This window comes from Arvicola amphibius, chromosome X (assembly GCF_903992535.2).
Source record: "Arvicola amphibius chromosome X, mArvAmp1.2, whole genome shotgun sequence".
Taxonomy (NCBI): Eukaryota; Metazoa; Chordata; class Mammalia; order Rodentia; family Cricetidae; genus Arvicola; species Arvicola amphibius.
In genome coordinates this window covers 12,930,197-12,955,815 of record NC_052065.1, presented here as the reverse complement: position 1 = coordinate 12,955,815, position 25,619 = coordinate 12,930,197, and the positions used below count along the sequence as shown (strand labels likewise).

Here is a 25,619-nt window from a genome sequence, read left to right as displayed (position 1 = left end):
ATTTCCGGGTTTATTCTAGAGCATACAATGCTCTCTACTGAAACAAAGAGTATCCCTGATGGAATGAGACTAGAATCATCAAATCTTCTGGCTTCTTTTTTATTGCTTTTATTGAGCTAGATATTTTTCTCCGCTCCCCTCCCTTCCTCTTCTCCCCTATTCTCTCCCATGATCCTTACCCTCCTAATTTACTCAGCAGAATTTGTCCTTTTCTACTTTCCCTGTAGATTAGATCCATGTAAGTCTCTCTTAAAGTCCTCTTTGTTGTCTAAGTTCTCTGGGATTGTGAATTGTAGGCTGGTCTTCTTTGTTTTGTGTCTATGAGTGAGTCCATATTATGTTTGTGTTTCTGGGTCTGGTTTACCTCACTCAATATGATGTTTTCGGGATTCATCCATTTGCCCACAAATTTCAAGATGTCATTATTTTTTTCAGCTATGTAGTATTCCACTGTGTAAATGTGCCACATCTTTATCCCATTCTTTGGTTGAGGGAAATCTAGATTGTTTCCAGGTTCTGGCCATGACAAATAATGCTGCTATAAACATAGTTGAGCACATGTCCTTGTGGTATGATAGAACATCCTTTGGGTCTATACCCCGAAGTGGTTTGCTGAGTCTTGAGGTAAATTGATTGCCAATTTTCTGAGAACTCATCATACTGATTTCCTAAGTGGCTGTAGCAGTTTGCATTCCTACCAGCAATGAGGGAGTGTTCCCTTTACTCCACATCCTCTCCATCATAATTTGTCATTGGTGCTTTTGATATTGGCCATTCTTACACGTATAAGATAGAATCTCAGAATTGTTTTGATTTGAATTTCTCTGATGGCTAAGGATGTTGAACATTCCTCAAGTGTTTTTCAGCCATTTTAAATTCATCTGTTACGAGTTCTCTGTTTAGGTCTGTAACCCACTTTTTATTTGGTTGCTTATTCTTTTGATGACAAATTTCTTGAGTTCTTTGTATATTTTGGAGATCAGTCTTCTGTCTGATGTGGGGTTAGTGACAATATTTTCCCATTCTGTAGGCTGCCATTTTGTCTTGTTGACCATGTCCTTTGCTTTACGGAAGCTTCTCACTTTCAGGAGTTCCATTTATTAATTGTTTCTCTCAGTGTCTGTGCTACTGGGGTTTTATTTAGGAAGTGGTCTCCTGTGCCAATGCATTCAATTGTACTTCCCACTTTCTCTTCTATGAGGTTGAGTGTGGTTGGTTTTATCTTTTGGTTTCTTTTCACACATTTTCCCCTTGATCACCAGCACCTCAAGCTGGTATATTCAGTTTTGCTTTGCTTTTACCTTGCTTTAGTATCTTAGTTGGGGTTTCTATTGCTATTATTTCTAAGAAACACCATGACCATGGCAACTCTTATGAAGAAAAGCATTTATTTCAGGTGGCTTACATTTTCATATGTTTAGTTCATTATCATTATGATGTGACATGGTAGCATGCAGCCAGACATGGTACCTGCGAAGTAGTTGAGTGTCCTACATCTTGACTTGTAGGCAACAGGAAGTGATCTGAAACCCTGGGTGTGGCTTGAGCATATATGAGACCTCCAAACCTGCTTCCATAGTGACATACTTCTTCCAACAAGACTATACCTAGTCCAACAAAGCCATACCTCCTAATAGTGCCACTCTCTGGTGGGGGAACATTTTCTTTCAAGCAAACCACCACTTTTTTGTTGTTGTTGATGTTGTTTGGTTTGTCTTCTGTGTATGTGTGTGTGTGAATGTGTGTGTGTGCATGTACGCACAGGCATGCATGTACATGTGCAGTTGTGCATGATCACTACCTGGAAACCTATGGCCTGCCTTATACATGCTAAGAAAGTATCTTCATCACTGACCTGTACCCACAGCCTTTGGAGTATGTTCATGAAAACACTGCCAGTCAAGTGTCATGAAAGGACAATTGGCCAATGATTTTGTTCTCAAGCTCAAGAAATCAAACTTGGGCTTACTTATAGCTTTCTAACATGATTGTACTGGTTTATCCTCCAGGAAGAGTCCTAATAGTGAAGTGTGAAGTGTTCTATAGCTTCCCCTAGAATACAGTTCATATTGATACTTGAATAAATAACACACTTTATACTGAATATCACTAAACAGAACACAGAAGCCTTTATTGTTGTCTCTGTCACTTTTTTTTAATGGGACAATGGAACCTTCAGAAGCAAAAAAATGAAAGACTTGAGGAGAATGATCTATTGTTTTGCTCAGGTTTAGTGAAGCATCGATAGACTTATAGAAGTAAAACTGAGCAAAGCAGTGTGATCAAATGCACAGGATGGCTGGGCAGTGATGGCGCAGGCCTTTAATCCCAGCACTAAAGAGGCAGAGGCAGGCGGATCTCCATAAATTCAAGGCTAGCCTGGTCTACAAGAGCTAATTCCAAGTCAGGCTCCAAAGCTACAGAGAAACCCTGTCTCAAAACAAAAAAAAAAAAAAAACCCAAAAAACAAAAAACAAAAAATTGGAAAAAACAAAAAGGATGATGTGAAAAAAACAGGCAAGACACGTGTGCTCCAATTCTTTGTAGTCTTTCTGTATGGCATTCCTTGCACCAGGATTAGGATAGACTCCTTTTGGAACAAGGTTCCTATGACCTACTGTCAAACTAGACAGCTCAGAGATTTTCTCTAGGTTTTTTCTTGTATTTACTTTTACTTTATGTGTATGAGCAATTTGCCTGGATGCATGTTACATACACCGCATGAGTACAGGAGTCCATGGAGATGAGAAGAGGCATTGGATATGTCTGTAACTCCACAGTTGTAAAGCACCATGGGAATTCTGAGAACCAAACCCTGATCCTCTGCAAGAGCAACAAGTGTTCTCAAGCACGGAACTATTGCTCCAGCCCCTCAGAATTTCGTTATAGCCACCTCTTACACAGGAAGATTACAAAAGTTTAGTGTAGTTATGGTTAGGTTTTGTGGCTAACTTTAGAGAAGATGAGTTCCAGTTTCTATGACATAAGTGGAGATGAGGGGAGAAGAAAGGAAAAGGAGGACAGAAGGACACCATGATTTTCAGAACCTCCCAATGTCCTTCATTTTAAACTATGCTGCATGCTGAAACACCACACACTGGGGTATCCCAGCACTTTAGCATCATGCATATCTGAAGCTGATGGTATAAGATAAGGTTAAGAGCTAGCATCTCCATTCACCGTCTCAACAAACCCAAAGACATGGCTTTATTATTATTGCCTTCCGCACATTAGCGTGTTAGTAACATAAAAGTCATCTCTTAAACACATTGAACTGAACTCAATTAGTGTAATTGATTACCAGGCTAGCTGTAGGGATTCTGCAGCTTTGGGAAACCCGACAAACATCTTGCCCTTTTAGATCCTACAATTAGATTCACAAGCGACAGTCAATAAGCATGTCCCAGGCTCCAACTTCATCGTCTATAACGATGGAAAAAAATCTCTCTGAGTGAGTGAACTAGCTGTTGATAAAAGACTAATTGTCGAAATGGTTTGCAGGAGTGATATTGGCAATTGGAATTGAGCCTGTTAAGGAGAAATTTGATTACAAGTTAATGGAACCTATTCTGGGCATTAATTTCTAGAAACCCTAGTAGATCCCTGATTTACTGCATCTCAGTTTCTAAAGCTGGAAGCATGAGTGAAAAAAAAAAATGGGTCAGTCTAGGTTCTGCATAAACACCATGATCCTTTGAACTGTCATCCTAAAAAGATTAATCTTAAAAATCACCAGATTGTAAACAATTCCTAACATATGCATTTGAGTTAATAGTAAAGAATTCTATTAGCCTTGCTTTCTGAAATACTTCACCTTTTATCTCCTATAATGTGGAGAAACAGTCAGGATTTTTAAATTGTTATTTCTTTATGCACTAGATCCTAGTCAAGGGGTAGTTTCTCAGACCCTGGGATTTCTAGGGATGCTGTGTTCTTGCTTACACAAATAAACACTGAAGATACTAAACAGCGTTCTAACATGACCCAAGTTTTCCACACTAAGCTCATTGCTATGCTACTGCTCTCCCTCCTAGCCTCTATCCTGGCCAATACCCAGCAAGGCAGATTTTTTTAAATACCATTTCTATTATCCTTCTATGACTATTTTTTTGTTATTCCCTTGTATCGAGATGCCATTCTTTCCTTCTCCACCTGGTAGTTCCCATTGTCCTTCTCCAGGCTTTTCCTGGCCCCCCATTTGTTGCCTTTGTCCGCTATGGATCAAACCACCTTCTCTAAGACCTGCTTCCCTATCAACCTGCTATCCTTGGATACTGATATCTCTGGCTCCCCCTACCGACCTGAAATTTCTTTGAGGGCAGTGAATGAATACTGAAAGTCACTATATTCACAGAAGCAGAAAATAGTAAATTAATACTCATTCGACTTTCCTGAAGGATGCAGCTGCAGCTCAGTAGTATAGTAGGAAACTTGGCTCTAGTCGTAACATTGTAAAATATTGGAGGAGAGGAAGAGGAGAAGATGGAGTTCTCTGGGTAAAGAGATGAGTATATGACTAGACGATAAATTGGCTGCAGAGAGTTCTCTCAATTCCCTTTGTTAACCATCCAATCCCCCTGGCATGCTTTTCTGCCTGCAGATATTCTTTCCTCAGTCTTTGACAATGTTTTGATCTTGCCTCTAGTATACTATGGAAGTCTCCAGTCTCACATGTTAAAACAGTCCTTTCCCTCCTCCACAATTTTTGTTGCTGTAGCTTTTTTCTCTCCAAACCAAAATCTGGCTCTGATTGTGCCTACCTGGAATCCCAATACTCAGAAGGCTAAGGCAGAAGGATCACAAGTTTGAGGCTAATTGCAAAACATTTTTTTCCAAACAGCATTCTTATGCCATAAAATTCATGGTGTAGTCTTATGTTTAGTCTGTTTTTATTGTCTCCATCCTTTTACAAGAGCGAGGGTTGTCTTGTTTGTGATGTTCCATAAAGTTCAAATTAGTAAGGATTTTAGGTTTCAAAGACTACAAGGTCTTTGTGACAACCACTCAACTCTATCAGTACAGCGTGAAAGCAGTTGAATTGCACAAATAAGTGCGAGTAGCTGTATTCCAATAAATCTTTATTTCAACGTCAGTCTTGGCCTGTGGACTTTCACTTACTGGCCCCTGCATGATAATAGAAATTTATCCGTCTGTCTGAATCACAGATGTATGTTAGGTACCAGGCACCAAGAAAGTTTTATTAAACAATTGTTGAATAAGTGGTAGATAAAGTTGATTCACTATAACAGAAAAAAGACTAATCTGGACATAATTGAAAAGCCAGTTTCTACCAAGTCAAGTGAAAATGGTAGACCAAAATCTTCCAATAAGAATACTATCAGCTCTTCTAAAGTGTGAGCCCCATCATGTCTGAAATGTAGTAATGTTAACACTCTTGTAAAGTGCACCGTAAGTCTATTCAGTTTGCTGTGTACGTAACACTGCCTTTAAAGGTCAAAGTTTAGTGAGAAAAGTTTCATAGAGAGACAAAGAAATGTCTACCTTGAGCTCAGCCGGAAGTCTCTTTCCTTTGAATGAGCTAAAGTGATGTGACTTTCATAGTGGCCAAAGGAAAACCACGATGGACTGAAGAGACAGCTCAGAGGGTAAAGGGCTGGTAACGCAAACATGAAGACCTAAATGCAGACGCTCAGCACACAGGTGTAAACCTGGAGATAGTGTTACCCAACTGTAGTTCTAGCACGGCTGGGGGTTGTGGGGTGTGGAGGTGGAGGAACCTAGGAGCTCATGAGTCATCCTTAATCAATGAGTTCTAGGCCTAAGAGAAAGCCTGTCTCAACAAAAGAAGGTGGAAAGTGGTAGAAGAAGGCACAACACCATTAACCTCTGGCTTCCCCATGGACAGACATGACATGGACATGCAAATGCAGACATTAAGACACACAAAATAAACAATAATAAGCAATAATTAAGGCCTATATATGGAAATGCTCTACTTATAGAGGGATGCGTATTTCATAAGGATGTGGGTGTTTTGTTTGTTGTTTGTTTTCACGACTGGTTTTGTGTAGACAAATATGGTTGACTTAAGTTAGTTGAATAATTAATGCCGGGGCTACTTTTTTATGGAAAAGTGTTTACTGCTGTTGGATGAGAATCAAGAAAGCAACTGAAGGTATATGCCTGAGCAAGGAAACTGCCCTTTGGGTGACATCAGGTAGCAGAGCTGGCTCATCGGGATCGAAGTTGTTTCATGGAAGAGAGAGCCGTGGTGAACGGCTCAGAGTCTTGACAAGAAAAAAAAAACAGGCATTAACATCAATAAGAAAGCCAATAAGTCACCCTGAGGTACGAAAAACTAATGCAGCTGAAATCTGTGAGCACCACGAAGCCTCACGGAGCAACAAAAGGAAATAGTTGAAGTAACTGCATTGAAGTCAGGTCAGCAAAGAGAGATCAGACCCTAATCTTTCTGTCCTTCCGCCCAGTTTTCTTGCTTGTGCCTCATGACTTTGGACCCAATAGGAAACCAGGTAGATCCAGATTTTCTTTAGTATTAGCTTCAACGGTAGAGAGACAGAGAAGGATTTGGGAATGTGTCTTGAGTAGTGGGTGAACTTAACTTCACGGGCATAGAAACTACAACAAAGGAAACACAGACAAAAGATAATAAAATCAGACAGCAATAAAACTTTGGGTCCAGGAAGAGTGAATTCTCCAAGCGGCGACTAGAAATAATTACGTGAATAGGGAAAAGGCTAAGAGGGCGTAGCTTTTTGTTAGCTTTACTTAGCTACCTACTTATTTGTTTTTGAAAAGGTCTCACTCTGTACACCACGTCGGCTCCAAATTCAGACCAATTCTACTGCTTTAGCCTCCCAAGTACTGAGATTACAGGCACATGCCTAGCTAAGGAATTAAAACAAGTTCAAACAGATATTATCTCAAAACTTGGATTCTGGGATTTCTTATCAGCTGTTTTTCACTTCTTCCAGATGCATTTAGTTATCAAAATAGGCCCTTAATCAGTTCATCACTTCCAAAAAGCCTTCTGTGCAGATTATAAAATGGGGAAATTTATAAAAATACCGACAATTCTTTAAAATATCTCCGGTCAAAATTGATGCATGTCTCTGCATCACATATTTCTCTACTTTGTATTTGCTTGAACCATCATATCTTAAGTATCAAAATGACTATGGAATTTTTGAAGAACACAAGTGTACCATAGGAAACATAACAATCTGGCATGGGAAGGATAACAATATAACATATATATATTGTATATATTAATATAATAAGCACAATATAACAATCTGTTTGTTCTTTAAACCCTCACCCTATTCCTGCCCTAAAATGTAGCTAGAACTCAGTTTGCTTGACCTGAAGTGATGATTTTAATTGGTTTGACAAAGGCTTTATTCCTTATTACCAAGTCTCAAGGCTTTGCTTAAGAAACTCTTTCTTCTTATTATCAAATCTTTTGTTCAATATTTTCCTATGGGTTAAAAAAAAGAGATAATCAATCAAGAAGAAAAAGTCTGCCCAGCCATGCAGCATTTCATGCTCTGTGAGCAACAGATGTTGACACTTCAGAAATGCTTGGGATGATTGGAATTTTAACCCCCAAAGGACTCAGTCTGTTGGAGCCCAGAGCAAAGAATGTGTATAAGAACCATCAGTCTGTCTGTTCCTTAGTGACTCCAACCTGGGGCCATTCTATCTCATTTTACTTGCTGGAGTAAGATTAGATAAGCCATGGAAATGCATCATTTCCCATCAGATTCTACCCTCGTCTTTTTAAGTTCCTAAAATGCCACTGAATTGTAATGTGAGAGCTGGGCTTTTGAAGAGCTGTAGTGATCTTTGTAAGACAGATGAGTCTGCCCACTATTGAAAATGGAAGCCACCCTCAGGACTTGCACCATACGCCAGAAACTCTCTGAAGCATACAAAACAAAATCATCTTCCAATTCACTTTTATACCTTTATTGAATATATACGACTATAGATATATATCAATTTTAAATTTTAGGTACTCTCTTATGTATTTATTTTTTATTATTTTATAAGTGCCTGCCTGCATGTATGTCTGTATGCCATGTGCATGCCTGGTAGTAGATCCTACAGAACTGGAGTTAGAAATGTTTGTGAGCTACCCTGTACATGTTTAGAGTTGAACTGGGGTCCGCTAAAAAAGCGGCCTATTCTCTTAACTACTTAGCCATCTCTCCAGCCCACTTGTATTCATACGTAAGTAATGCCATGAATGTATTGAGGATTCTAAAGCATCTTTAAAATATATTGAAATGAGATGCTTTTCAAAAGATGAAATAAGCTTAGGGTGGTGGAATAGGCCTATAATGTCAACACCAGACAGAGGCTGGGGTGGAGAGATCGTAAGTTCAAGGCCAACCTGGGCTTCATAGCAAGACTCGGCCTCTAAATAAACCAAAGAAACAAGAACAACAAAACAAGGTAAAATGGAAGTGAGATAGACATTTTTTCCTCACTTAAAATCATTTTTGGTGTCACTGCTGGATTCAATTATTCAGTGTCATAAATGACAGGCAAAGTGCCTGGAGATGATGTTCCTAAATCTCTTGTTTTATCATTTCACTGCCTAAATTGGGGGGAGGGGTCTTGTGAGTGTAGCTTCATGCTTTTCCTGAGTTGAGCCAAACCATTGGGGAAAGAATAGGAGTCACAGAAAACGATGAAAAGGCAAGTAGACACACGGGGGTGCTGGCCTTCTCGCTTAGCGCTTGGTTTTTCTTCTCATCTCTGCAAAGGAGTTTATTGGAATTTGGCTGGAAACTTCATTGAAAGCCATCAACTGTTCTCACAAACCATATGGAAAATGCTGCCTTTTCCTATATTTAACAAATGATTTCACAATCCACTGAAATGCTTCACTTGGAAGATTTTTAAGCAGGTTAGAAAAATCCGCTTCTAAGCTTTCAAAGACTGCAGCTTCTATCGGTACATATTTGCATAATTTTCAATAAAACAATTAGACAACTGTTACATCCAAACATCTGTTTCCCTGCATGCTTATCACAGTCCAAGTTTATTTGAAAGAAAAATACTTTCTTACTCACTATTAAAGTATCTCCATTATTCTGACAAGACCACTCTGTAAAGTTTCTTGTCAGCTGGTAGCCAACAGCCTCTATTGGAGGACAATAAATTCCTTAGCCATTCTATTGGTTTGTTCCAAAAGCATCTACATTGTTGGCATGTGAAATCACTTAGGTTTCTTTGTTACCATAAGTTTCACTGAATTCTTTCAGGAGTGGCCACCTCTACGTTTACTCTGGAAGCTTCATTTTGTTGTGGTCAGTGCTGCCGCAGCATAGCTGCATTATTTTTGTAGGGGGAGGATGTTGTAACATGCATGTGTGTGTAGGAGCCAGAGATCAACCTTGGGTATTGATTCTCAAATGCTGTCCATCTTCTTACATAAAACAAGGTCATTCACTGACCTGGACCTCAACACACAGACTAAACAGGATTGTCTGTAAGCCCCAGCAGTCTTTTTGAAACTGCTTCCTCAGCACCAGGAATGTACAGCCGATAGTTTTGGAAGATTTTATTTTTAATTTTAAGTGTGTGTGTGTGTGTGTGTGTGTGTGTGTGTGTGTGTGTGTAGTTCCCACAGAGGCCAGAAGAGGGTGTTGGATCCTCTGGAGCTGGAGGTAGAGGTAGTTGTCAGTCACCTAATGTAGGTGCTGAGAATCAAACTCAGGTCTTACATGTAAAAGCAGTAAGGACTCTGAACTGTTGGGCAGTCTTTTGAGTCCCATTGAACAATTTTTAATGTACAGTCTTGGGATCCACGGTCGCCATGTTTGCACACAATTTTATCTTTCCAACTCCTTGGACTGCATTTTTTTTCTCTGTACTTTTGCTAGTTTCATACCGTTCTAAGAATTGCCATTTTATAACAGACTACACAGAAATTCTTCTCACCCGGTGTTCTTTTATAATACCATTTAAAATTTAGAATTCATTTCATTGAATTTCTTAAAAAGGGCTGTTCGCATCTCCTTATTGGGCAGCATTAAATCTGTAATTTATTTTGGAATGAACTGAACTTTTCATGTTTAGCCGACCCCATTGCAGAGAAGCCCTGCTTATTCCAAAGCCTCCTGAAATTCTCCAACAAAAGTCTTTTATTTGTGATTTTAAGGTTAATCATGCTGGATTCTCTGGGCTTTCAAGAACTATGTAAGTTTCTAAGCTTGACGAAACAGCTTTGAATCTTTAAGTGCTCCTGACACATTGTGGGAATTGATTGACAGTGGCCTGTGGAATTGATTAGTGAAGGTTAAATTCTTGTGAGCCCACGAGATACATGCTCATGCAGGCAAAAAGCAAGAGACACAGTATTATATGTGCAGTGAAAACCCATTGTGTGCAGTTATTTCTGTTAAAAAAAAAAAAACATATAACTCATCTCCAATGGAGGGATTCTCTTTGGCTTTCTTGATCCCCAAGGACTGAGACTTGCTCAAAACATGGGAGTTGAATATGAAAACATGTACATGGTAAGAGAGATGGATCCCAAGGACATGGAAACAGAACTGTACCAGTAGCTGTGCCCTTTGGCTTCTGGAAAACCAGCTGCCAGTGTTAGCTCTGGATGCAGGCAGATTTGGGTTGCTCAATAGCAGGAATTCCTGAACTCCCTAACATTTTGTCCCTTCAGAGTATGGTCACTTAGTCAGTTTTCTTCTAATCTGTGATATCTGCTTACCTTCATATGATCTGTCTCTCATCTCTAATCTGCTATGTATCCATTTCATCATTGCATTGAACTCTTATGGGCTGGCCATTTGGATATAATCATGTCAAATATTCAAAATGTCTGAGGATCTCGTGCAGAGCAGAAATTCCATTAGACCTCAATGTCTTCCTTTCCCTTTGCCCACTCCTGCGATAATATCTGTGTGGCCCCTTGAATTTTACTGATTCTGCCATTACACTCACCCTGTGGTTCATGCTGCTTTCCTAGGTAAAGCACCAAACTCCTTCTAATGCTTCCACTGCTTCATTAGATTCTTCTGCCTTATCTTCTTCCACCAAGTCATTCATACCTTCAGGGGAAAAAGGTCAGGGAAGAGTGGTCTGCAGTCAGTTTTTCTTTTGAGCCCCAACAAAAGCATCTTCTCCAAATCTGAAACTGAAATGTACGTATCTTCTGTTTCAGACCTGTTCGACAAAATCTCAGTGAGGAAAAAGAGCAAAAAAAAAAATGCTTTTGGCATATTATTTTGCCACAGTATTGCTGTAATGTTGACATAATGGAGACCTTGTCATATAGTCTCCTCTACATCGTGATTTTTCTATTGTAATCTATCAACTTTAACAATGCATACTTTGCCGGCTTTGTCCCTTCCAGGCTGATTTTTTTTTCCGGTGTTGGAGAAGCCTGGTTTGTTTAGCTTAGCACTTTCAGTGAAAGCTTCCATTCTAAGACAGACTACCTAAAGCCTGTCAGGGCTATTGGAAGTTCCCAACAAATAGACTGCAGGGATAGTCAGGAGGTAGGTTCCTTTTACACGTGTCTCCTGTTACTGTCAACTACTATATATTTATTTGTGACTAGTGAGAGGAATGGGTCCTTAGAGATACTCCTTTGAAAGACAGAACTTCAGAGACTTTTTTAATGCTATTGAAAGCAGTGACTATAAGATTGTATGAAGGAGTCTTTGATGCATACCAAACACCTTCCAAATACAGTGTCATTAGAACAATCATTATTTACTATCCCTCATTGACATGACTAATCTAGCCGATGGGCTAGGCAGCTCTGCTACCCTTGGCTGCTCAATGAAGCCTGGACACTGATTTCTTTTTCATGTGTACATTCTGGAGACCAGGCGGAAGAGACAGAAACTCACTTTAGTTCTTTTCAGTACTGGGAACAGAACCGCAAACGCACCTTCACAAATACACAAAGGATTTTTGCTTGTCAGATCTAGGTTCATCCATGTAACATTTGGGGGAGGGAGCAAAGGGATATTAAAGTCAAGGGATGGCAAAATTGCACTGAGTGTAATGGAAGACAGTGGAAAGAATGGTGGCATCTGGTGGGCAGGGCACATCCTGCTGAGTGAAGGATGATGAAGTTGCTCTCCCACACAGGCGAGTGCTGCTAGGACAGAGATGCTGTTGACTGGTGCTCTCCTGAAGTCTCCACTGGACTTTCTTGGTACTCAAGTGACCTTTTTGAGCTAAACTCAGACACTGATGCTTATTTATATCCGTTTTGGTTCAAGTTTTAACCTCCCAGGTGACCAATCTGCTATCACGTGCCTGGTCAGGTACCTTAATATTCACACCAAAGGTGATGTTTCTAAATTTGGTTCTCCCTTCTAGAATCTTCTCTCTCAGCACATTTTCAACAAAAGGATCTTGCTGACGCAAATGGGTTTATCAAGTTCGGGAAGAGACTACAGGTTTTCTTCCAGTCAATGCAATTTTTTTATGATTCTTTTATTGTTGCTGAGGAGCAAAAGCTCCTAGAATTCAAGAAAACTCCTTTCCTTTTGTCATGGGAGATCAAGTAGCCAGATTCCCACTGTCCCTTTAGAAATGAAAGAGCAAGATTCTTTAGTTATTCCTGATAAGCCCATTTTCCACCTCAATTATTAGCCTCCCTTTTCAGGTCATAGATTCCTGACTTATCTATACCCGTTAACTGGAGGACGTTGGCACAGGAATGAAGGTTTATGTAGCACATCGCTTGCATTCTTCTAGTCTCAGCATTAGAATTTACTGAAGCACGTTCAAGGGGTGAAGCGACGTGGCTTTTTAGCTACTTATAAAAACTCTCCACCATCCTCACACACACACACACACACACACACACACAAAACTCGCAAGTTCAGGTTTCCCCAATTTTCCCTTGCTACAAAGATCAGATTGACATTTTATGGAATGGGGATATTTTAGTGCAGATATGTCTACTGACAAAGAGAAAGTGATAACTTTTAGATCGTTAAAAATCTAAAAATGTAACCTGATGAGTAAGAAAACGGTCATTCCATCAGAAGATCTTCCTCAACGTACAAGCAAAATAAAGAGGATCAAAAATCTTTAAATAAATACCAAAAGCTAAAACTAGCAGCGAACAGAAACCATGCATGTGACTGAGTCTGCAAACTGTTTGGGTGCGAAGCAGCAGTGAACCATGAGACGGGGCTGACACAGGGAAAAGCAGTATCTAAGAAACAGAGGCTCCCTCCTGCCTCAGCTCTCATTCGGAGCAGAAACAAACACTTCTCTTGACTCAGCTCAGCCCCCATCCTTGTAGTTCATGGTTCTTAGTGACCAAGAAACACAGACCAGGAATGCTTACTGTTTTCTGATGATCTTCTTTTTTTCTTCTGTGTCCTTGGTCTAGTATCTAAGCTCCCTCCTACTTGTACCCATTTTTTTTGTCGTTACGGTTGATCTAAATTGTTTACTTGAAAGCCTTGGAGTCTGCCTGAGATTGATGAGGCATTTCACTCAGAGAGTGGGGTTACAAATATTTGAAATGGTAGGTCAGCATCTTAGCTAGAGTTTTTTTTTTATTGCTATGATAAAATAACATGACCAAAATCAACTTGGGGAGGAAAAGGTTGATTTCATCTGACTCTGTCAGGTCATACTACATCACTGAGAAAAGCTAAAGCAAGAATTCGAGCAGGCCATAAATCCAGAGACAGAAACTGATCGAGAGGCCATGCAGGAGTGCTGCTTCCTGGCTTGCTCTTCTTGGATTTTATAGACTGCTTCCCATAGCACCAAAGGATGACACTGCCCACCGTGAGACGAACCCCCCCCCACACACACACCCATCAGGAAGATACACTACAGAATTGCCCACAGACCAGTCTTGTAGGGGCATTTTCTCAGTTGAGGTTCCCTCTTCCAAAACGACCCTCACGTGGATCAAGTTGTGATAAAACTAGCCAGCCACAGTTGTTTTTCAGATTTCACAATGGAATGCTTTCATCACACGAGAAATGAATGCTTTCATCACGTGAGAAATTCATTCCCTTCTATTTATTGATCTTCAAAGGTAAAAATAAAAGCTAGTGTGTTCCGAGCACTTACTATATGCCCAACATTGTGTAAGTGCTTTTCGTGTCTTGTTTGCTCTGCACAGCTCTTTAATGAGATTGTTAGAACTGTTGTCGTCAGTTTCTGAATGATGCACAAAGGAAGGAAGCAGGGCATACTGCTAGGACTCTGTGGAATTAGAACCCAAAGCCAAGTCATCTGGCTTCAAATTCTTACTACACACAACCATGCTGGTTTTCATGTCCACCCTAGACTTAAATACCTGTTTCCTAAGCAAACTGGAAGACAACATGTCTCCAATAGTGAAGATGCATTAGGGCATGCATGGTCCATTCATGTGTAGCAAAGGTCTGTGCAGGAGAAAGGGTCCAGAGTAGGAGGCTGACCATAGATCTGCTAGAACAGCTTCCAACACAATTAAAAGTCTCACAATTTCTGCCATATCTATCACTCTCCCCAAGTATGAGCCATTACGATCTGTTAAAAGGGATGCCATGGGCCCTGAGTTCTCTTTTTTCATGTACTTTCTTTTATGTTGCCAACACAATAGCTGAATACATTGCTCACATTCAAACTTTCCATTCACTTCATGGTTTCATTGAAGCGTGAACCTCTATTGGATCGCTACCATCATCTCTTTACTTACCAATTACTGCTCCTAATCCCCACTCTATCTTTCATTGGACTCTACAAGTTGCTAGGCATGTTCTCTTCCCTGGAGGCATGTTGTACTTCCAGGTGTTGAACTTCAAGGTCCCCGTGTCCTGAGTACAGCTCACCCAGATGTTGGCCTGACCCCTGGTAGAACATTTTGCAGCATCCCCACTCAGCAGCTGTCTGCCTATACTCCCTGTGCTGATTCTCTCCTTAGAATTAACCATAACCTAATATGAACATTTTATTTTCATCTGCTTCCGTTCCTTTTGTATTCCCAGACTAGAGAACCCAGTGGGTGTTTGATAAATTGACTAAATGAATAAATGAGTGTATTATGGGGTTGTCTTGAAGGATTTAGCAAACTAACATATGGAAAGCATTTAGAATAAACAATACTTAGCATGAAATTGATGTTTAATAGCCGTCATGTTATTAAATTATAACAATGTAAGAGTTATTGAATGGATGATGTATTGAACCTTTACTATCACTTTATTGTTATTCCTAGAAAGAGGCTAATCAAGCCACAGATGTTTAAAATATTCCAATTTAATTGCCAACAGCTACTACAAAAGAAGCTAGCCAAATCATGCGTGTCTTCTTTTCCTGTTGTCTAGGGTACATACTGTCATGGCCCCTTTCATATTTTCAGCTGTTTTCCTGTCATTACTTTTGCAAAGAGACTGTGAAGAGGGTCAGACAGCTTCCATCCCAGAAAGGTCTTTAAGAGTTAAATCATGAAGCAGATGGCCTTAATACAAAGCATATGACACATTTATCCATTCTGTTTGTCCTAGTGTTCCACATCTCAAACAGTTACATTTTGTTTAAAGGGGATTTTAAAATCGTGTTTTACTAGCGCAGATATATATATATATATATATATATATATATATATATTTAAATTTATATTTATATTTATATTTAAATATATATATATATATATTTAAAAGACAGATCCCAGAGTTTTTTTTGTTGATCTTCCCTAACTCTTATTAATTGTACTGAAGAACAGCATGTATCCTTGTTCCCTGTCTTTCTTTATTACATTTGGACTGCATATAGAACAGCAGCATCCAAGGTACTTAAGAAGATATTCTTTTACTTATTAAAGAAAAATATTTTAAGGTGAATTAAGGGCTGGAGAGATGACTCAGTGGATAAAGGTACTTGTTGCCAAGCATGATGACCTGAGTTCTAGCCTTAGGACCTGCATGAAAGATGGAGAGAACCACATGCACATCATGGTACACCCACATATGCATGCAGACATACCGAAGAATTAAATAAATGTAAAATAAAATCAAGGTGAATTAAGCCCATGTCAGTCATTTAAGTCTTCTGAGCTAGCATTTCTTAAAGGAGATTGCTATTGTTCAGCAAACAGCTCTTCCTTAAAAGAAAGTTGCCTTGGACAATGGCTGTGCAGAAAGATGTCACTAGAGGTTGTGGGAGCTGGTCGTTGACCAGATCCTCCGGCCTTTTGGCCAGGGAGCCTTGAGCGATGAGACTTCATGATTTCGATCTTAATTTTCTTCTTGACAAAGGTGATGTCAATGACTGCTCTATCCCCTTATTCTGTGAGAAGACTATGAGCCAAAAGCACTTTAAGGGTTTTTGTTTTGTTTTTGATTTATTCTTGTTGTTCATTTGTTTGGTTGCTTTTGACAGGGTTTTTCTGTGAGGCCCTCTCTGTCCTGAAACTCACTCTGTAAACCAGGTTAGCCTCAAACTCAGAGATCTGCCTGCCTCTTCCTCCTAAGTGCTGGGATTAAAAGTGTGTGCCACCACCCCCTGGCTGTATTTTTATTTTTTAAGTGTTATTGGTTACTGACAGTTTCATACACTTATACCATGAATCTTAGTCCTTCTCATCTCCTATGCCCCCCTCTCTCATGCCCCTCCTTTTCCTGCTGGAGCCAGTTTTTTTTTTCATAAGTTCCCCTTGTACTTTCATGTCTTCTTTATGCAGGATCACTGAGTTTAGTTAGAAATTCTTGCCCACGTGTGGGTGGAAGGCTATTTTTGGATCAAGGGCAATTTACTAGGGGTTACACCACTGAAGAGAATTATACATCCCAAATGTTATAGAATATTCAATTTTGAACTGGTACTACAACTTCATAAATGGAGGTGTTAATGAGAAAGTTCATTTAAATCATTCACATCTTTGTCCTTAAAGTAAATGCCAAAAGCTAAATTAGCAGTTTCTTTTGAGTGGAGAACGTATTTGGTAGCAGGATAGCTCATCACCACCAACATCATCCATATTATTTTAATTTTGCTAGGTTCAAGTGCCCTATATACCACCTGCCAACAAAAATGTCCGTTACGTTATGAGACTGTAGGTCAGCATTTCAGCTGTAACTTGGTAATGTTTTAAAAAAAAGTAACTTTTCCTCTGCTTATTAGTTCAATTGATTATTGAGCCTGCTGTGGATCAGACACACTTCTAGGTCCTTTACTAAATCAGTGACTATAATTAAGTTCAGAAGACGGGGGGCTATAATTCAATGATGGTGCCTTTTATCTAGCATACATGAGGCCCTGGTTTCACCCCCAGCTCTATGCACACCCCAAGTATTTTGTCCTTAAAGACTGTACATTTTGTTGTGGCGAGCAAAGCAATAAAATTATTATAAACATAAATGCTTTTGGTGGTATATTTATAGGTAATTAGTGCCATGGTGGAGGGGAAAAAGGTAAGGAGGCTTGGTGAAGTGTGGACCTAGAAAAACCATATATTATTATTATGTAGTTATATTATTATGAAATAGTATTGTAAGGGAGTCTTTTATAAGATGGTGATATGTGAACAGAAGTTTGACAGGCAGAGGTGAGGCCTGAAGGTATTTGCAGGACAAGCATTCCCCATCGAATGAATAGTCAATGCAATGCCTTAACGTGGATTTTACAGAGTTCCCAAGGGACATTACATAGATCGTAAAAGATGACATTGAGTTCTAGATATTTTCCACTCTCTGCCAGAGATAATAAGCTTCCAACAAGGAAGCATATGATTTCAAGGCCAATGCTTAATCCCCACATTGATACCTCCTTCTCTTTCCTGTCTTTCTCCAGTCACATGACACAGGCAATCCCATTTGATGACCCTCGGTTTGCCAGCTGCCAAATCATCCCTCCAGCTCCACGGAAGGTGGAGATGAGGAGAGACCCTGTGCTGGGCTTTGGGTTTGTGGCGGGGAGTGAGAAGCCTGTGGTCGTTCGCTCAGTGACACCAGGTAAGTGTCCAAACCAAGTCTGATCTTCCCGCCGCAGCCAGCCACAGTGGCTTCGGTGTGATTCTGTGGATGCTCAGGCTGTGAATAGAATACCAAGCAATACTTTCCAATACCCAGAGAGAGTGCCAACAAAAGACAGAGATGTGTCATCAAAATGGGCTTGATTTTTCGTGTGTGTGTGTGTGTGTGTGTGTGTGTGTGTGTGTGTGTGTGTGTGTGTATTGGGGTAGTTTTGGAGACAGGATTTACTATGTTGGCCTATCTGCTTGGCACTCTGTCTGCAACCCAGCCTAGCCTATAGCTCATGGCACGCTTCCTGCCTCAGCCACACAAATCTGGGATTACAGACCTGCATCCCATGCCTGATTTCAAAGGAGATTTTAGACTGCCCAATCCATCCTATCCCTTGGGCTGGGGAAAGCAGTCGTGAATCATTGGTAGCCGTGGCACCATTTCGGAGTGTAGTGCTATACACGTAATGATAGACAGGCCCCGCAGTGCATGTATCTGTCTGCTGGAAAACACAGTGTGGTTTCAATTTACAGTATTATTTAGTCACGGGACAGTTGGATGATTTTATAAGTATACACACCCTTTCCTTCTCACGAGAGGCAGGCAGGTTTCCGGCCCCGTGGCTGTTGGCATGGACCAAGTAAATGACTTTGGCCAGTGCCACACCGGCCAATCTGATCAAAGCAGTAGGGGGCATGATTGCCATAAGAAAAGATGCTTTCCTGGAGAGGCTGCTAGCCCTTCAGTCTCAACCCGGGGACAAACTCCTGGGGAAGCTCAGTCAAAGCCAGTTTGTAATTTGAAACTCAGCTCAGCCAGGCCTGAATCATCCTAACGATCCACAAAATGGGAGAAGAAACCGTTATCGGAATGGTCTGTTAACACAACAGATGCTAACTAATAGTACATGTCACATCTCTTAAATTCTATAATACAACAATAGACTATCTCCATTGCTCAGATGAGGATACACAGTTGCCCCACTATCAACACAGCCTTTGCTTTTCCAGAAACAATCACTATCATTTTGGTTATTTATTTATTTATTTATTATGTACATGTATGAATTTACTGTAATGAACATGGACCTGTTTTCAGGCAAAAGACACTTTTATGTTTGTCATTGTTCTGAACATTTTGCCAATCAGGAACAGAACGCAATAGTAACATCCTACACATAAGAAGATGCTTCTGGTGGCTAGCAAAACGGTTTTGTGAATAAAGTATATGCCGCACAAGCAAAAGGAACTGAGCTCAGATCCCCAATAGCCATTTCAAAGTTTGTATGTAAGGCAAAGGATGGTGGCGCACACAGTAACCCTAGACATAGGGTAGGAGTGGAGTGGACCCCAAGGGCTTATTGGCCAGTTAGACGACATCCAGGCTCAGTGAATGACCATGTCTCAAAGACTCAGGTCGTCAATGATGGAAGAAAACACTGGGCGTCAATCAACTCCTGGCTTCCTTGTGTATACAAACGCATACACATGTACACATACATACCTACAATACACATACAGGCATAATATACTTTAACACAAAACTTAGAAATGTCATTTAGGAAAGACCACAGATTCTGACATAATGTTACCCAAATTTGAGTTCTGTCACTGGCCCTTATTAGGCTTTCTAATATCCATGTTCAGCCCTTGCTTTATCAGTTGGATACAGCTTCTCTGTGTTATCCATGTTATGGAGATTTTCATGGCATCTAACTTAGAAAGCTGGGGGAGGTAATAGAGATGTTTTCATAGCTTCTGGATTACTATTATTGAATTCTCAATTGTTGGCCTTTTAGTCAGGCAACGGTGAGAAGCACAAGTTGACTAGTGAGGTGATATAGATTTTTTAAGTTAATTCAATTTTTAATTTTCCATTATTTTTGACATAACCTGCCCGAGGCAAGCACCACGAATACAACTGAGCACTTTATACTGGGGTTTAAAAGAGTATTTTCACTCCAAGCTGCCCCACCACACAGCTTCCAACTCGGTCTTCACAACTTTGTAATCCATTAGAGGGGAATCCTATGTTATTACTCTGTGAATACTGTCTGAAATCTTTGAGGATTGTATTTTCCAAATATGACTGATTCTTATGTTTTATAAAATAGATCCATGTATACACGAACACACACACACACACACACACACGGGGCACTATAGAAAAGAAAACTAAGAGAATTCCTGAACTCATGCTGCTAGAAACCAGCATTCCCATAGACCAGGAGCACACAGAGCACAGACAGAATTCCGGCAGCACAGAAGCAGCCATTGTAAGCATCAGAAACCTCCCACCCTCTCCCTTTCTGTGTCCTGAACTCCCCTCAGCTTCAGAGACGCTATAACATGTAATGGCAAACATTTTTGAGGAGAGTAGAAAGGAAGTGAAATGGGTCAAAGGGCCCTTCTTCTGGTTATTTTTGTAAGTGAAGATATTGGTCAAATAAACTCTCATGAAAGTGACTCTACTCAAGTCCCAGGTGATTTCAGCGATGTGACCACATTTTCTATAGGACACAAACCAGTCATCAGAGCAAAGGACATAAAGCACTTCTCTGAAGAAGGCAATTATTTTGTATTTTGGAAGCATTTTTTGTGTTGCCTCTTCTAGAATCCTTGACTCAAGTTGATTACCCGAGAATGTTTCCATTTGATCTAAAAGCATAAGCCATGCCACTACTACCAGAACTTGAGGGGCTGATATCTTAGGAGGATAACTGTAAATTCAGGGCCAGCCTGGACTACATAGTGAGTGTCAGGCTAGTTTGGGCTATGAAGCAAGACCTGGTCTCATCAAACAAACAGATAAAACCATTGGGTGAAATTTAAGACCATGTTCTATTTGTTGAGAGTGGTGTTCTCTCCCAAAAAGTTCATATTCATCCTTCAAACCATTTCTCTGAGATTGATTCTGTGTTTCACTAGCATTTGACTTGTAACTACTTGCTTGACTGAATAGGTGTGACTGTTTGCACATAGTCTGAATTCCTTATGTGCAAACACTGACGCTCAGTTCTTGGATCCCCAAAATGAATGTTTTCTATCACTGATATGGGTGCTTGTTACAGTTCCCTATTCTCTCGCTCCCATGAAAACACATTGTTGGTACAGATCAAGTAGCATATATGCCAAGTGTCTCAGTAGCTGGAGAATAGCCAAATGACTTTTAATTTCTTGTTCTCATCATGAAGCATTCATTTTAATTGTTAAACAAAGGAGTAGTAAGCTTATTAGAAAGATAATATCTGAACAGCACATATCACCCAGCGCTATGTCCCTGAAAACATGATGAAAATGATACCAGACAGCACCATGCCAGCGTTTTGGAGGTAACCCAGTTGTACAAGTGAAAATAATTCAAAGAGCTGAATAGTCTGGGTTATTGCTTGGCTTGAATTTTCAAAACAGTTGTGCTTTGTGAGAACAAGTTCCAAAGAGAGGTGAGCCACTCTGAACTTAGATGTCAAATGTCAACAGCAGACAATGCCACTAACCATGATGAATCAGGAACTGTGAGCATAGACACAAACATTCAATATGCTTAAAGTCACAAATTTGACCAACCACACCCCTCTGCTATCTGGCATAGGGACAAATTCATTTTTAAAATCTTAATCACAGCTAGGCCTGCTTTCTTTATATATTTTATTTTATTTGTTATTGTGTATGTGTGTGTGTGTGTGTGTGTGTGTGTGTGTGTGCCTGCATGTCTGTCTGTATACTACCTGTGTGCCTGGTGCCCTTGGCAGAGGCCAGAAGAGAGCACTGGATTCCCTGGGACAGAGATCACAGACAGCTGTGAGCTTACTCATGGCAATGGAAATTGAAACAGGGTCCCCAGAAGAGAAGCCAGTGCTCTGAACCACTGAGCCATCTCCCCAGACCCATGAGTCCTTCATTTAACCTCACAAGCACATCATTTCGATGTTTATGATGAAACTGAAGCCACATCCAGTTAGCATCAAATCTACAGAAGACCCCATTTCATTTAACCAGTCCCAAGAGTATTTAACACACAACCAAGTTCAATAAGAAGTCTTTTGTAACACTCTATGGTGTGCTTTCTCCATTCTTGAAATGAACAAATGCATGCAATTTTGTTCAAATCCAACTGTACCTGGTTTGTTAGAAGTGTGGATGTGAAGACATATCTTGGCTTCTATCCCATCCCACCAATGGTGGTCGGAAAGATGGCTCAAAAGTTAAGAGCACTTTCTACTGTTGCAGAAATCCCAGGTTTGATCCTCAGCACCCACACAACTGTTCACAGCTGTCTATAACTCTAGGGGCATCGGATTCTGTTTTCCGGCACTTGATGGTCCTGTACACATATAGTATACACGCATATGTGCAAACAAAACACCCACACAAACAAAATAAAAGAAAGGGAATATATTTGGGAAGCACTGGTAGTAACATCCGTCTTGCTGTTGTGAAGTTTTAGAGAACAGAAGATGCTCAAGTCCACTCCTAGAGATTCTGACAAGTCAGGGTACAACCTGGTCCTCATATATTCCCACAGAACACCCTGGTGTTATTGAGTTTTGCCTTTGCTGAAAGCATTATCTGCTCATAATGAGCCATGGAGGGAGAAGGAATTTCAGATGAGTGGCCACAGGAATTCTCATTTGTGTGTTTCGTTCTTGTATGTCTCCAGGCGGCCCTTCAGAAGGCAAACTGATCCCAGGAGATCAGATTGTAATGATTAATGATGAACCGGTCAGCGCTGCACCAAGAGAGCGGGTCATCGACCTGGTCAGGTAGGTGACATGCTCATTCACCTGTGCCTCATTATGCCTTGTTTTTTTTTACAAAGACTGATGCATAGGTTGTATGCCTTATCTGGCAGAGAAAGAACTTCCTATGGGCCAATGAAGGGCAGAATCATGAGCCTACATGTTCATGTTATAGAAAATTCAGTGATGCTAACCTCTGGTGAAAGAAAAAAAGGAAGGAAGGAAGGAAGGAAGGAAGGAAGGAAGGAAGGAAGGAAGGAAGGAAGGAAGGACAAAAGAAAAAAATTACTCCTATTTATATTACTATAGTCAAAGGTTGCATTTCATTTCTTTCCAGAAATACTAACACATCAATTTTTTCCGTAATCAGGGAGATTAAAATGCAAGAGCTAAATAAAGCATAAAGTGATGAATAATTTTATATACATAATTCCATGGATACACAAAGTTCACTGATTTTTTTCATACTTGCCTGAGTGATTCATTTTGAAATCATCAACTGAAACAAAAGTATAATTAGGTCAAAGCCAATATGTAAAGAAATATGATTTTTTATTATTTTAATTTTATTGCAGACAAAGATTTTTATGTGACATTTTTAATTGGGCACCAGAAACCACATTTCATATGACCTTCCAAATACTAGTCAAGAATCTGCTTTAAAGTCCACTGAGTTGCTAAAGCTATCACAACACTTTAAACCAAGGAAAAAAATCTCCCAACATGTATGCTCATTCAGAAAAAAAAAACTCTGCATTTAAGAAAAGTATTATGCGTTTTGGAAAACTTTGGAAGAAATCTTTTGGTCTCAAATTTTGTTTCTGCTTCACAATGAAGGCATGGATGGTTGAGTGACCTTGGAAGAATTTGGAAATGGGTAATAAGACAGAGAAATAGAAAAAGAGGGGGTGGTCATTTTAGAGTGACCGACTCTCCCAGTCTTAGCGTGAGAAAAAAAAGCCACATGCTAAGAGAATTCTGTCAGTTCCCAAACAGTTGGTCATCGCCATGGTCTGGATGTTTGTGTCCTCCGCAGACCCAAATTAATATTTTGCAGCCTAATATCTATTGTAATACATTAAATGGAAAAGCACAACTTTCACCTCAAATGGGTAACAGTTTATTCTGGAGCCAAATATACACGTATCATGCGGTCATGGCTCAGGAACACAGATTTTACATCACCTTAAATTCCATGCTCCATTGTGGAAGTAGTTTCATGAAGTTTTTGTGCTAATAGAACAAAGAAAGTCATAAATCAAAGCAAGTACATTGATGGAAACATCAGAGACGCAGTAATATCACAATGGGGAAACCTCTGTTAGTGGCCTCAGATACTATCTGATGACTCTCTTAGCTTTCGGTTGATGGAAGCTAGTGCTCTATTAAGTTAGTACATTCCAAAGATTTTTATCTGTTAGTTACAAAATGTTAGGTCTGACACAGAGATAGACAAGAAATGGCTATTTAGGAGGTTAAAGATAGACTAAGATAAATTGTTATTTGGCTCTAGATCTGCAATTTCCCAACCTTTCCATAGCCATTAATGTTCTAATCAGCTAATCAACCTTGCAGAAAGTCCACTCGCTGGCGAAGAGTGGCAGGGGGCTTCTTTGTGGGAACTTTCCTTCACATATACCGTTATGAAAGGTTGTCAGGCTACTTCTGCTGTATGAGAATGCCAAAAGGTGCTATCTTTAAGGATGAAGCCGTTACCAAATGATAAATATGCTGGTACCTTCGTTCTAGACTTCAGGAGCTACAGACCCATGAGTAACAAAGTTCTGTTATTTATAATTTACATTGTCTAAAATATTTTTTATAGTGGCCTCAACAGACTAAATCATTCCTCATTAGTCTGGGACAAATATAATGACAGCCTTCAACCAGATGGCTAGTTCATACTTGTACTCAGAAAGTATCCAGATCTCCAAAGAACATTCTTCCATGGGGACAAACACTGAAACTTAGGTCACATTCACCTGTATCAGGAACAAGACCTGCCCTGAGAATGAATGGTTCAAATCTTTCTGTGGACCAGAAAGGCAGAACTATGGAAAGGCTATTTTTAGAACCTCTGGGTTGAGGCCATTTCAGATTACTTATATCTTGGGATGTGTGTGGGTGTCAGAAGGGACATGCCTCATCCAGCTGAGCGTTCTATCAGCTTGTGTCCTGGGGGGGGGGGGGCTATCTTGATATCTAATGGCAGAAGTCCCATTTCATTTTCCTCTGGGTACACACCTGTGTGATTAGTCCTATTGATTCTTGTGCCTGTGGAAGGGTAGAAGAAATCGTATATCTGTGCCTGGATTGCTGGCTGCAGGATAAAGATGGAGAAAAAGCTATCTAAAAGTGTGATGACTTCCTAGCAATCTAACCTGGGGCATTTAGAAACATTGCTTTTTACCCCCCATCCCCCCAAGAGAGTTGTTTGTTTTCCTTCTCATTTAATGCATTGTCCAGGTAAAATAACATAACTATAAACCCTATCTGACTTTATATGTAAAAGAATAACTGAACCAATTAAAAAGACAAGATGGCAGGCAATGGCTCCAAGTCCAAATTTGGGCTGCTACATAATTTCACAAAACCTGTGAGATAGCAGTGTGCTTTTTTTTCCTTCAAAATGAAACATTTTATGATGTTGGAATAAAGAAAAGTGAAGAATGCTTTATGGCACATGAAAATCATATGAAATTCAAATTTCTGAGTCTCTAAATATAGTTTTACTGTAAAAGCGGCCACGCTCGTTCATTTCCATATTATCTAAGGATGCTTTCTCCCTAGCTGAGATGAACGGGCATCATGTGGCACAGCAAGTCTAAAGTGCTTTCGATCAGACCTTCCACAGAAAATATTGTCTACTCTTATAAGATAACCTGATTGGATTTCATTTCTTTGGTTAAGCTAATTTAGACTGAAGCCCTAAA

General features: G+C 40.0%; 1 protein-coding gene across 1 annotated transcript in view; it reads left to right on the top strand.

Annotated features, from left to right (window-relative positions):
* The window catches only part of Frmpd4 (FERM and PDZ domain containing 4), a 242,977-nt gene that overhangs the window by 95,110 nt on the left and 122,248 nt on the right, over positions 1–25,619 (top strand). Inside the window, exons 2-3 of the mRNA XM_038316635.1 lie at positions 17,776–17,936; positions 22,608–22,710. Coding sequence (XP_038172563.1) covers positions 17,776–17,936; positions 22,608–22,710 — 264 coding nt within the window. The remainder of the gene's footprint in view (positions 1–17,775; positions 17,937–22,607; positions 22,711–25,619) is intronic.